Source organism: Sphaerodactylus townsendi, linkage group LG12, assembly GCF_021028975.2.
Source record: "Sphaerodactylus townsendi isolate TG3544 linkage group LG12, MPM_Stown_v2.3, whole genome shotgun sequence".
Lineage (NCBI taxonomy): Eukaryota > Metazoa > Chordata > Lepidosauria > Squamata > Sphaerodactylidae > Sphaerodactylus > Sphaerodactylus townsendi.
The window spans coordinates 55,226,992-55,241,102 of NC_059436.1; the positions used below are offsets into that span (position 1 = coordinate 55,226,992).

At 48.6% G+C, this 14,111-nt stretch overlaps 1 protein-coding gene across 2 annotated transcripts in view; it reads left to right on the forward strand.

Moving 5' to 3' along the window:
• The window catches only part of ABL1 (ABL proto-oncogene 1, non-receptor tyrosine kinase), a 219,724-nt gene that overhangs the window by 135,525 nt on the left and 70,088 nt on the right, over positions 1–14,111 (forward strand). For both annotated transcript variants that reach the window (XM_048512403.1, XM_048512404.1), the window contains exons 2-3: positions 1,001–1,174; positions 3,639–3,934. In XM_048512403.1, coding sequence (XP_048368360.1) covers positions 1,001–1,174; positions 3,639–3,934 — 470 coding nt within the window. The remainder of the gene's footprint in view (positions 1–1,000; positions 1,175–3,638; positions 3,935–14,111) is intronic.

The following is a 14,111-nucleotide window of genomic DNA, read 5'->3' on the forward strand; positions in this document are numbered from 1 at the left end:
AGTCATGATGGATTGGGACTAAATCATGCAAGTTTTCAATAAAACTCCACATGCAGAGAGAGGTAGGAGCACTCAGGGGGGCCCAGGCAGTGCAAACAGCAGGGGTCTGGGGCCAATACTGGCAAAATATTCCGCCGCCCGGAGCCCTTCAGGGATCGGGCGGTATATAAATTGAAAAAATAAATAAATAAATAAATAAATAAATAAAAAGCCAACTTTAAACGCCATCTTTCATTTTTCTTGACATCTGAAAGCATCTTATGTATTCAAAGCATTTGAATGCACCATACAAACATGCAGTAGTAAAAGTATTACCCCTCCTGCTATGCTTATTATCAGATTCACATTTTATGGTATATGTCATTATATTGTGTGTTGTTATTGTTGTTCGCTGGCCTGAGCCCAGCTTGCCGGGAAAGGTGGGGTTGAAATTTAAAATGACGGCTGCACTCCTGTAAAGAGGATGATGTTAACAATGGAACCTGTAGTGGGTTCTGTACAAGAGGAGAGAAGCGTCAAGGTGGATTGGGGGAGGATTTGGAGTGGCTGGTAGAGCACGGGAAAACACAGATGGTAACCAGCATCCACTGCGCTCCATGGAGAACCACCGGGGTGGAAGGCAGCAGAAGAAGCCATTCCCAGCTGCACCTCGAGCCTGCGTGGCAGCAGCACACTTGGTTGGCTCCTTTGGGTGGCCTCTGATGTTCTCTTCAACCACTGTGCAGAGAAAGGGCTCGGTCCTTGGGATGATGGCGCAGCGCTGTGGTGTCCAGGGGGAGCAGGATGGGGTTCTAAACATTTGTTCAGTGGCAGACAAAACTTAAAATGGTGTTTTTAAAAACTGTTTTTAAGAAAAGATTTTATTTTAAAAACGAAGAAAATAACTCCAACATAGTAGATTGAAGATGGGAGGAAGCAAAAGAAAATACTTAATGGTGGTAATTGAGAATAACTTTTTTCTTCTCTCTCCCCGCCCCCCCACCTGAATTTTCTTTTCCAGAAGCCCTTCAGAGGCCAGTAGTGTCCGAGTTTGAGCCCCAGAGTCTTAGTGAAGCTGCCCGCTGGAACTCCAAGGAAAACCTTCTTTCCAGTCCTGGTGAAAATGACCCCAACCTTTTCGTTGCCCTCTACGATTTTGTCGCCAGCGGAGACAACACTCTCAGCATCACTAAAGGTGAGAACGTGGAGGCCCGGGGTGGAAACGTTTCTCAGCAGAAGCCTGAGGAGATGCGTATTGTTGGTTTTTTGAACTGCCTCCCCCTTTTGAACCTGAAAAGCCATTCACATGAAATAGTTCCAGTAAGATTATCTGATAAAGCCTTAAACTCACCCCTAGCAGCAACAATATGCGTTCTGTCCTCCGAGTACAAAGTACATCCTGAGAGCCTTTTTGAAAATGAGAGCAAACTTGATGTAGTGGTTAAGAGCAATAAACTCCCACCTGGAGAACCAGGTTTGATCCCCCCGCTCCTCCACGTGAAGTCTGCCAGATGATGTTGGGTCAGTTCTCTCAGACCTCTCTCAGCCGCACCAGCCTCACATGGTGTCTGTTGTGGGGAGAAGAAGGGAAGGAGTTTGCAAGCCGCTTTGAGATTCCTGAAATGTAGAGAAGAGCAGGGAATTAAAAACCAAAATAAAGGGCCATTTTTTAAAGATCTGGGATGGAGCTGTCTGGGCGAATTGGAAAGGCCACCTGGCACAAATGAATAATATCCCTACGCGGCCCCAGCCAAATCAAAGCTGCTCAGTCAGACTACAAGTCCAGAGGAGGAAGAAAAGTTAAGGGAAGAAGCCCTGAAGAGAAAGCCGTGTCTTTCACTGGCAAGGAAAGCTGGACAAGGCTTGAAGTTGAGGAGGAGGAGGAGGAGGAGGGTCTTTTTGAAAGATTAAACTTATCATAAGATTTAAAGCTTGATCACATAAGTGCATCTCAGAATTCAGTCTATGGTTTTAAAATGCTGCGCACGGTTGAATACAATTTTTATCATCACTGATTCTTTACGATGGAAGCTGCTGCAAATTGAAAAGAGTGGGATGGGGCAAATCATGCAAGTTAGCATTGGAATGAATAGCAAAAGTAGGCAAATTCAGATGGTATCTGCATACATCCAATTAAAATGAAATTAACTTCATTCAGTACAATAGTTTCTCCTTGACAGCAAACCTTTTATTTGCTCTCAAAAACATGGCACATTTTTTGATCAAGCAAGTGTGAAGCCAGCAACCTTCTGAGTGACGCTGAGTTCAAAACCCAGTTTTTGAAAGACTGCTATGGAAAACAGAACTTCCTTGGATTTGCTCCAGTCCTTTCATTTCATCTGTACAAACAAAGCTCTGTCGGCTTGTTCGTCTTGTGGTTCTGATGGTACAAAGCAAGCCTTGGCCCAGCTGCTCGCAAAACCTAGTGCCTTCTTTCAGTCGGGATGGTCTTTTTGCTCGGCCACCTTAATACTGCTGGGAAACTGGCCGGCCCGTGTGTGCTGACGGCACAATCCTATGCAGAGCTACTTTAGTCCAAGCATATTGGTTTATTCAGCTTCATTCTGGTGGGTGGTGAAAAGTGCCGTCCAGTCGCAGCTGACCTCTGGCAGCCCCCCAGGGTTTTCAGGGCAAAAGAGGCTTTTTTAGTGGTCTCCCATCCAAATACCAACCAGGGCTAACCCTGCTAAACCTGGACTGATGAGATCAGGCTAACCTGGACCATTCAAGTCAGGGCTTTGTTTTGCTTACAGTGAAGTAACTCTTCGTATGCTCTCCAAGGCTCTTATCAGAAGGCAATTACAAATGCCCACACAGCAGGCAGCTGTGTCAAATGCTTCCCTCTATTTAAGAGCATGGGTAGAAAAGGGGGGCATTAAAGCATCTTACTGTTGTCCACGTCATTGAAATGCATGCACATTTTCCCTTTGTGTGTGTATCTGTGCACATTTGGATCATCTCTCCCCCCCCCCCAACTTGGCCCCAAGCAGCTCACAATAAAATTGGTAAACACTGAGATACACTAAAACCATAAAAATAATAACACAGTAAAAAATGGATTACTTAAATCCAGAGAGCAGGTTTGAAGCAGAACAAAAATGCTTCAGCAGTGAAAATTTCTGAACTCAAAACAATCGGCAGAAACTCAGCATGATGCTCTTTGCTCAGCCACTGTACCCGGCGGCACCTGTGGGCATGTCCAGTCCCCCTGCCTTGCCAGCAGCTAGCCACTCGATGCCCGCTGCTGTTGCTAAGCTTCTAACCACCAGAGCTACTGGGTGACCAGCTTGGGTGCCTCCTTGCACTGGTGGGACCCAGCTCCTCCAGTGGGGTACTAGACTGCCTGCTGGCCACGGTGGCTAGGGGGAAGGATCCCACCAGGTATGTGGGCTGTCATGAAAGCGTTCCCATGGCTTTGGTCACTGTGGAGCCCTCTGGATAGCAGGGTCAGGCTGCTTTTACTGTATTCCCAAAATTTGTTCCCTTCCCCACAAGAAAAACCGAGAAAACCATGTCCCCCCAGGGCCTCAGAATTTCCAGAAATGTTTATTTTTCTAGTTTTGATACATGAAAATAACATTGTTTTCATTCTGATTCCTTGTACATTGTTTTAGGAATATGAAGGACTACTGATGTATGATCTTTTCTTTAACGATCAGGTGAAAAACTTCGTGTCCTGGGCTACAATCATAATGGAGAATGGTGTGAAGCCCAAACCAAGAATGGTCAAGGCTGGGTCCCCAGCAACTACATCACCCCTGTGAACAGCTTGGAGAAGCACTCTTGGTACCATGGGCCAGTTTCACGAAACGCAGCCGAGTACCTCCTCAGCAGTGGGATCAACGGCAGCTTTCTGGTGCGGGAGAGTGAGAGCAGTCCAGGGCAGAGATCGATCTCACTGCGATATGAAGGAAGAGTTTACCACTACCGAATAAACACTGCATCTGACGGGAAGGTGAGCACTGAACTCTTGCTGGCTTTCTAGCTTGCAAACTAGAGCCTCCGGCTGAAGCACGCTTTCATTTTCCTGTGGACAATTTTAAAATGCTGTAGATTTTCCATCTTCATGTTATCTGTGTGTTGCTCGCTGGAAAGCTACTTCCCCATGTATTTACAGAAAGTGGCACTTGGGGCAACCTCTCAAAATGCCCCCCTCCCCCCAGCATTCATTGGCTAACAGAGTTCTCTAACATTTCTTAAGATGATTTGCTTGGCAAAAAATTAAAAGGGGCCTTTTTCCCCAGTTGCTTAGTTATTTTTGGTTTTGCCTTGCCTTCCCTTTTCTCCTTCCCCTCTGTGATTGATATTCCCATCTCTGTATTAAATTGTTATTATTTTAGAGTTAATAAGGACTTAATTATACTACGTATTTCAAACTGATTGTATAAACTTGATATTGGCTGCCCTGAACCTAATTATAGTCAGCAAACGGTGGGATAAAAATAAATATATGAAATAAATTTACATTTTTAAACAACACATGGAAAGACATGGAAATTGTCAGAAGGAATATCTGTCATGTCTCTCCTGCAGTGCAACTGATGCCATATTAACTAGTAAATTATCTTTTCTTGCAAACGGTTAGTCTTTGAGTATACCCCATCAGGAAGTTCTCCTGCACACACTGACGTGAATGATCCATGCAGCTTGTACATGGGGCTTGCAAGGAAGGCCTTCCTGGGACATTAGATTCATCATGATGGGGGACAGAAGAACCTCTTGAATTCATATTTAATTTAAAACATTCTAAAACTGATTACAGGGCCTTGGTAAAACCAGGAGCACCAGTGGCGTAGTGGTTAAGAGCAGGTGCACTCTAATTTGGAGAACCGGGTTTAATTCCCTGCTATGCCACTTGAGCTGTGGAGGCTCATCTGGGGAACTAGATTAGCTTGTGCACTTCAACACACACCAGCTGGGTGACCTTGGGCCAGTCACAGCACTTCAGAACTCTCTCTGCCCCACCCACCTCACGGGGTGTTTGTTGTTGGGGGGAGGGGGAAGGGAAAGGAGATTGTAAGCCCCTACAGGAGAGAAAGGGGAGGTATAAATCCAAACTCCTCCTCCTCCTTCTTCTGGTAGTGGTAGGAAGGAATTCTTAGTCTTATACTCAAGATCCAGTGGCGAAGCTCCCATGGGGACATCTGGGGACAATTGACCCGGGCGCACCCCATGGGAGTCATGTGGTGGGCGCAAAACCATCCCAGCGCCCCCCTCCTCTGCCTGATCTCCCGTCATCCTCCCCGTCTCCTTGCCTGCCTCGTTGTCCTCTTTGCCTCCTCCTCCTCCTTGCCTGCTTGTCTTGAGCCCTGGGCTGCTCTTGCTCACTCTCATTTACTTTCAGTTTTGATTTTGCCTCATGAGGGAGGGGGGTGAAAAAAGGCTGGGATAGAGCCAGCCGAGCCAGGAGAGTGGAGAAGAGATCATGCATGCCCTTCTGAAACTTGCACTGGTACGTTTTAAAAGAAAATAAAAGGTGTTCTTTTGGTTTCAGTTTTACAGGGGGCTTCACTAGGGGGCTACTAAAAGCAAAAGCTAGTTTGTGGCTTTTACCTGTTTTCTTCTAGCATAAGCACAGTATTATATCTGAAAATTGCATTTGCATGAGATCTTTAATGCATTGAATATGAAAATAATCCCTTCATAGATAATGGTTCAGCACTATAAAACTACATTATACAAACAGCACACAAGCAGCATGAATTTTGGAGATGCAGAATCTGGAGAGTTTACAAAATAATCTCATAAATGCTAGAATGCATTCAGCCATGAAACTGAACAATTGAACCTGTAAAATTTTAATTAGTAGTTTTTTTAATATTATGCATAAGCCATATAGTTTTAAAAAATTATGCATATACGTGTATGTGATTTAAGTGTTGCATACTTGATTCCACTTGAAAAAGATCTATCTTTAAACCTTCCAGTCTTCCCCCTTGCTGTTTTAGTTGCCTGTGACTATTTTGTTTTTTGTACATTTTTGGCATGTAATTTTATAATACCATGTCTCTTAAATTAAGTGCATAATGTGGTTTTTCACTATAGATAATGGAATGAATAGTTAGCTAAGGGTTCCAGCCTCCAGGTGGTGGCTGGAGATCTCCTGGAATTACAAATGATGTCCAGGTACAGAGATCAGTTCACCAGGAGAAAATGGCAACTTTGTATGGTAGATTTTGCATTGCACTCCACTGAAGTCTGTCCTCTCTCTGAACCCCCTTTCCTCGGGTTTCACCTTAAAAGTCTCTAGGTATTTCCCAGACTGGGGCAGGCAACCCTAGTTCTGCACAATGTAGCATGTTTTAATAATAGCTATATCTTCAATGTTTGTGATGTCTAAATTGTAAACAAAGAAGGAGCCTAGAAGGAGCAGGGGACACAAACACATAGCTGTGCATCTGGGATTGTAGAGAGTGGTGTGTTGGAATGCTTGGAGTAAACTCCCCACAGTAAACTCTCTGAGGATCAACAAAAAGGCATAGAGGACAAAGTGTGATGTTGCCTCTTGGCACTGGTATTCAGAGGTTTAGTGCCCCATGAATGTGGAAGTTCTCCACAGTTTCAGCACTCAAGTCAGATTTTTCAAGAGCAAGTCAAGAAAGTAGATTCTGAGCTTGTGCCCAAGCAGCCCACAGCAGCTTCTGGCCTTGGCTACCCAGGCTGATGAATGCTCACCATATAAATTCAAAATAATACACAAGCCCCTCCCTCCACTCTCTGGGAAGAACCTTTGGGTCATCCAGGGGTTACTTTAGGCTGCACCCTTAGCAATTAGAGGACAAATCTGCAGTGTGGAGTTCTTGTAGATACAAGTGTGAAATAGGCATTCAGAGAAAGAGATGGAAATTCAGATTTGTACTGTGGTTTATTTGGGTAGGTTTGATATTAATCCAAATTGACTATTATTTCTGGCAATGCTTGGGAGAAATGCAAAGGAACGAGTGGAGGGTAATAAAACATTATTCATATCAGTAATAACACATTTTGAAAGCATTTTAAGTCGTATGACACTTAAAATACTGTTAAGTGTTATAACAGTTGTTAAACATTTTGAAAGTATTTTGAAAATGTTGTCATTTTTTTTTTATCTGTGTGCCATGGCCCAATGCTGTGTTCAGATTTGTGAGTTGAGACATGTTCTCTAATGTGATGGTGGCTTTGAGATGACTTGGTGCAAAAAAATCATTCTTTGGTTGTAGTGGGGGAGGGTGGCTTTTGGTCATGGTGGGGGAGGGTGGCTGCCCATGGCCCCCCCTGCGCAAAACTCAGATTTTGCCCCGAGCTCCATTTCCCCCAGCTACGCCTCTGTCAAGATCTGATTGCCTTGCTGTACAAAACCTGACCCGGATAGCTCTAGGCTCGCCTGATGTCCTGAGATCTCAGAAGCTTAACAGTCTGGGCAAGTATTTGGGTGGGAGATCTCCACGGAACACCAGGGTTGTGACTCTGAGGCAGGCAATGGCAAAGCACCTCTGAACATCTCTGGGGTTTCCATAAGTCAGGTGTGATTTGATGGCAAAAAGAAATGCCCCACCCATATCTTCCTGGATCCCTGTTACCTTAGCCTTTGAGCATGTAAGAGAGTGATTCCATAAACACTCGATTTCCCATCCTCGCCAATTAAGTTCTTTTGCATGACATTTTCCATCTATCCGTAAAGGTAAAATGTTGTCACGCATTTAAGTGAATAGAAGCAACAATTTACCGACTCAGTACAGACTCAGTGGATATTAAACATACTTGCTCCTTATAGTGTTTCCAGTACTTGACATAACTCCTGAAAGTGCTTTTATGGATATTTTAATACCCCACGTGAAGATGAGGAGAAGGTGCCTGCATATGTATTTTGGGGATAGAAAAGATGTGCAAGTGTATTTTGGCACGTAACTAAAAGCAAACATCATAGACTCTCTATCCCACTAATAACTCCTGCTAATAAACACCAATAAACTCAGAGATGTTTCTTCACTTGGGACGACAGCAGGATTTGGGACCATGACCCATCTACGTTCTACTCCCCCGCACACACACCTCTCGGCTGGGAGATCTCTGGAGATGCAGGGATAGAACGTGGGGTGGGGTGGGGGGGCGTTCAGGGAGAGGGTCCTCCACTAGAGTCCACCTACAGTGAGTGCTGCCATTTTCTCCAGGGAAAACGATCTTTGTTGCCTGGAGATCTCCTGCCTAGAACTTGGGCGGGGTTGGGTGGTGAGCTGGAGAAAAGAAGCCAGCTGAATTATTATGGCAACTAACTCCAAACTCATCTGACACCAATATGCCTAAAAAGAGAGGGTGGGTGGGGAGCCACAGGGGATTGTCTTATCTGTCTCTTTAAAAGTGGGAAAGGAAAACAAAGCTTCTTTGTGCCAATTTTGATGCAAGAAGAGAGAACCTTTCTGAAGTCTTCTAGGTCAGAAGCCTTAAGAAAAGGGAACAAGTAGGGGTCCCATTCGCCCAGAGAAGCTGGCTGTTTTCTGCACTTCTTTTGCCGGGAGAGGCTGGAGAGGTCTGGGGACAAGGGAGGCAGGAGGGAAGTGCTTGAAGGGACAGTCTCCTCTCACGTAGATGCAGCCAACTTCTGAGTTGCGAGCACAGACAAACTGCCAACAAGCATGTGGGAACAGGAGAAACTTTTGAAAGTTGTAAAGACTTTCTTTGAAAAGCCTTACTTCTATGGACAGGGCGGTTACAGTCCCCCACTCCTACTGCAGGGGTATAACTGCCTAGCACAGCCTTTGGCATCTGAGGCCTGAAGCCAGAACAGCTGCCCAGCCCAAGAGAGATGGACAGCTGATGCATTCATAAGGCACTACCCTCACTCGCCCCTTAAGCAGCCAGCAGCCAGGCTCGGTCTCTCCCTCTTCCCCAGCAAGACAGCTTCCAATACGGTTATTCACCTCTGCAGTGCAGGCTGGTGCTGTTCAGAGGGAGCGCTAGTCCTCAGTGCCCAGTCCCTGTCCCAGCACCTGACAGAGCTCACCCTCCCTTGACCAGCATGATGGCTGCCCTCTGGCTGCCTCCCCAGCCTGCTGCCCTGCCATCCCCCCTCCCCAACCCTGCTGTGGCTGCTGAGATGCTGACTCAGTGTACCTCTGACCCCAGGGGAGAGGCGGGCAGGGGTGGCAGAGCACACGGTAGTGGGAGGGGTAGGTGCAGTGAGGTGTAACCTAGAGGCTGCTTGCAGGGAGGCAGGGGGCAAGCAGCGGATCATCCCCCATGCAGTGGCGTGGGGGGGGGAATGGTGTCTGGGGCAAAATGGCACCTGGGTCCGCCCCCCATGGCCCCCGCCCCTCACCCCCATTTATCTTAGTTCAGCTGGCTGGGCCCACCATGCTGCTTTGGGCTTCTTCCCCCCCCCCCATGTGACTCCAATGGTGCGTGCCTGGGACGGGGCGCCCCTCCCCGCCCTGTGGTAGATACGCAGCTGCCCCCATGTGACCAATTTGAGTGGCATCTGAGGATCGAGCCCCCTCATGCCCCCTCATGGCTCTGCCTCTGTCCTTCCCAGAAGGAACATTCTTGTCTGCGGCAGCTATAACAACTCACATTGGTGTCACTGATAAAATTGAATTCATCATCTATAATTTGCTCACACTGTGCGCTCCAGTGCAATTTAAAAAATATACTGAAGGCGGGATCTTGCTGGCGGAGGCTGCCGTCTTCCTGCTGCGAACTGTTTATTCATTTGTGTCCTCCCTTTTCTGCAAGTGGCCCAGGGGGGCCTTCGTGGCTCTCTCCACTCTGCAGCAGCCACAGCTATGCTGTGAGGTGGGGACTGGCTAAGAGGGAGCAGCTGGCACCGTGTCACTTAGTGATTAAAGCCCCATTACACACACTGCTGTGGTGCTCTGCTTGTGCTTTAAATGAAGAAAGTGCTGCCGTTCAACTACCAAAGGCAGGATTATGCAAATTGTAATTCCATTTCTTTGCCATCTTTCTGCCCTAGCAGTGGTCACTAAGATGGCCGGCAGCATCACCTGAACCACTGCAGTGAGAGGAGGCAGCACAGCAAAGGCACGGCCACACCACCTCCAAAGGAGGAGGAGGAGTAGTAGTTCGGATTTATGTCCCCCCCCCTTTCTCTCCGGTAAGGAGACGCAAAGGGGCTGACAAACTCCTTTCCCTTCCCTCCCCCCACAACAAACACCCTGTGAGGTGGGTGGGGCTGAGAGAGCTCTAAAGAACTCTGACTAGCCCAAGGTCACCCAGCTAGCATGTGTTGGAGTGCACAAGCTAGTGTGGTTCCCCAGATAAGCCTCCACAGCTCAAGTGGCAGAGTGGGGAATCAAACCTGGTTCTCCAGATTTGAGTTCACCTGCTCTTAACCACTATGCCACTGTTGCTCTCAAATGGACTCTTGGGCAATGCAGCAGGTGGGGAAACTCGAAATCCCTCCTGCCACCCACATCACCTCAGTAACGTGAATGGCTCATGCCACACAAAAGTGTGGCATAAGTCCTGGAGTCTGGGGGCTGGCATTCCTGGGGTGAAATGCTGGTGGAAGCTGACTAAAGTTTCGTCCTGGGAACACCCCAACATCCCACCCCCACCCCCCGCACACACACACACCTGCTGCCTTTCGCTCAGGATGCCAATAGAGCTCCACAGCACCCCAGATGTCCAGGTTTCAGTGCCACACAGCAGAGGGGCGGCCAGCTGCCAATACATTTGGACCCTGTGCTGGTGGGGCTGCCCCTTGCGCAGCAGAGGGGGCAAATACATTGGCATGGCCGGTCACCATTGTGGATTTGACCCCCTCATCTGGATTAGGCTGCCCCAGTGTAAAACATACACGATGAAATCACATTTAAAAACCATTAAAATGAACCCCCTTCTCAAACACACATTATTGAAAGGTTTAAATCAGGGTTAAAATACATACAAAATATAAAAACATTAGTTAGAAGAAGAGGAGGAGGAGGGTTGGATTTATATCCCCCCCTTTCTACTGGAGGCGGGGGATATCTTGATAGGGTGTCTTCTTCACCAATTGCAAGGAGGCAGGAACTAATTAACGAAGTAACGCCTTCTTCCTGTGAGGTCACGACTCCTTCTAGCCTCAGTATTCTTTCCTGCCTGCAAGGAGTGCATGCGTTTGTGCTTAGCTCCTTAAGGATCTAGCACGTAGGAGCCTTGTGTTGAGTTTGTGTGTGTACTTGTTTCTTGGTGTTTTGTGTCACTTCCCTCCCCCGCTTAGTGTGTGAAACGTTTAGGGAAAAGAGGAGTGATTAGGTTAGACACATTCGCGCCTAAAGCGCCAGGAGCGAGAAGCTTCACTCACGATCCTGCCCGCCGCGACACGCGGTTCCCCCAAGATGTCGAAGCCGGCTCTTTCACACCCCCCAGGGAGGGATTTGGCCGCTCCGCTGCGGAGGGGACCAGATCGAGGCAGGGGCAAAAACTATCGCCTTCACGGAGGCTCCAGCAGGACCTCCGTAAGAAGAAGAAAGCAGCCGGCAGGGACGGGACCATGCCTCTCGCGAGTAAGCGGCCGCAGCGGACCTGCAACAGTTGGGAGCTTGGCGCCTTCCGAGGGCCCAGCCCGTTAGCGGCGGCTCGGACAATCCCGGTTCTTCCTACCCCATGCGGGGATTCGGAGGTCCCCTGGTGCTCCCAGCCAAGAAGAACCTGAAGCCCCAGTCCAGGGCAACGACCTCATCGACAAGCGCAAGAGCCGGGGCCCCGGGGGGAGGAAGCGGAGTCCACAGGCCCCAGTTCTCAGCCAGCAACCCAGCGGCAAGCGGCAGTCGCGGCCTGGCACAACGCGCCCGCCAAGGAAGAGTTCGCGCAGCTTTTAGGCCGAACAAATAGACAAGGCCCTGGAGGCCAGGGAGAGGCCCAGCGCCGCCCGGCTGCACAGGCAGGCCAGCAGTAAGCGGCATGCCAATGCACCAGCCAAAGAGAGGCGGAGGGAAGGCGCCAGTACAGGAATCCCATTGAGGTTCCCGGAGGAGGAGGGAGAACTCTCCTCCGAGGGACCGAAATGAGGGACAGAGGAGGAAAGCAGTTCTCTGACGCAGAGGAAACGGCCATAGAGAGGCTAAGCAGAGCAGTCCCCAAAATTCTTTAAATTAGAGGACCTCCAACTACTGATCACGTAAGTCCATGGTTCTAGCTTTAACCTGCAAAGATCAGGAGGCCGGGCGAAGAAGACCCCCCCCAGCAGACCCTGACTCTGACATTTGTTCCAGCAAAGCCCATTAAGGGCTTCCCAAAAGGCAAATTAGACTACTTCCCTCCAGACCAGGAAGGGGCAAAGTTTTTTCCGATCCCGGAATACTTTGTGGGACGCATTAGAAGAGAATGGCTTAAACCAGCAGCACACAAAACGCTCCCACCGTCGTACAAAAAGACATACCTGGTCCCTCCCCAATTCCATACAATGTTACAGGCACCAGCCATAGACGAGCCGGTGGCAGCTGTAAGGAATTCCATAGAAGCAGAAATAAAAGGCTTTTGGGAGTAAAAGTCCATTTATTAAGACATCTTAGAAAGCTCAAGTACACGCAGTGGCAGGAATGACTCTTCCCGCCAGAGGCACAGGTTATAACACCAATCACCCCATCCCCCCTTCCTGCTTCCCATGGGAACGGAGTCCTCATCTCCCGCGCAAAGATAAAGTCTCCGCCGAAGAAGCTGGCCCATCGCCCGGGCTGTGGAATGCGCTCAAGGTTACTTCATCACCAACACCATTGAATCCTTTACAGCAGCTCTCCACTCAGGGGACCTGGTCGTCAAGGAAGGAGAGGGAAATAGTAGAGATTCGCTAGATAGAAGGTCGGAGGCAGCCCTCCGAAAGGCACATGAGTGGATGGCCACAGCCATTAAGGCCCTCACTCCGGCCTCCACGGTCTCCAGAGCCAGCATGGCGTGGCTCAAGAGGATCCTGGAAAGGATCCCTGCTATGGACTCTGCCACCAGAGAGGGAGTGGAGCGAGTGCTCCTGGCTTCTGCCTTCATAGCGGATGCCACGCTGGATGCCATCGCTCTTATAGCCAGGGCCATGGCGTCCACCATGATCACCAGGCGAAGCGGCGTGGCTCCGCTAAGCAAGCGGATGCTTTCGGTCAAAGCGTGGTGGCGGCCTGCTCCTATTTTGGAGAGGCTTTTGTTGGCAAACATCTAGACCGGGTACTGAGTAGAAACTAAGGACCAAAAGAAGGCAATGCCCAAATCAGTGAGACAGGAGAAAAGCAGCACCAACTCCAGAACCACGTTTGGCTCCAACAGAGTGCTCCCCAGATACTCCGGAGAGTCATCAAGCCAAAGTAGCTGGCAAAACTGGCAGCGTAAGCAGAGCTCCTTTCGGAACAAAAACTTTTAAAAACAACATAACAAACAGGGAAAAGTAATTTCAAGCCAGACTTCAAAAAACAATGACTACCTAGACCCCTGTCGGGGGGGCGTCTATCCAGGTTCAAGTCAGCCTGGCAGAATTTATATATGAACAGGTGGGCCAGGGAGGTAGTTCAAAGAAGGCTATGTGATAAGAGTTATAGAAGTTTGCAAAACCACAGTTCATACCATCTCCGTTGAAATTTTGACTGACCGAAGCCCTCCCTAACCCTCCAGGCAGTGGATCACCTTGTAAACATCCAGGCAATAGAAGAGCCAGTGCCACTGCAGGAGAGGTTCTTAGGCGCATATTCACACTTTTTTACAGTCTGGCGGAAATGGGGACTGCAGAGCAATGCTGGAATCTAAGGACAGTCAACAAATCGAATTAGATTGCCGAGGTTCATTATGGAAACTCTCCGAACTATATCTCGCGGCCCTGCCTTTAAGCACAGCGAATTCTTGACACTCCCTAGACCTCACGGGAAGCGTACTTGCGCATCCCGATCCACCAGGCCCATCGAAAGTTCCTGAGATTTGCGGTGGGCCTGCAACACTTCCAATACAAAGCGCTCCCACTTGGACTGGCCACGCGGCCCCAGAGGCGATTCTCAGGGAAGATGCTTCTAGGCCCGATAATTAGGTCTGAGAGAGGAGGGAATCCACATCCATCCCTACTTAGAGCGATACCAGTAAAAATCCAAGGTCAAGCTCCAGACAACAAAGGCGTGTCGATGTCGCCAGAGTGCAGAGCACACTGCAAAGCGCACGGGTTCATGGTCAACCTCGAAAAGAGC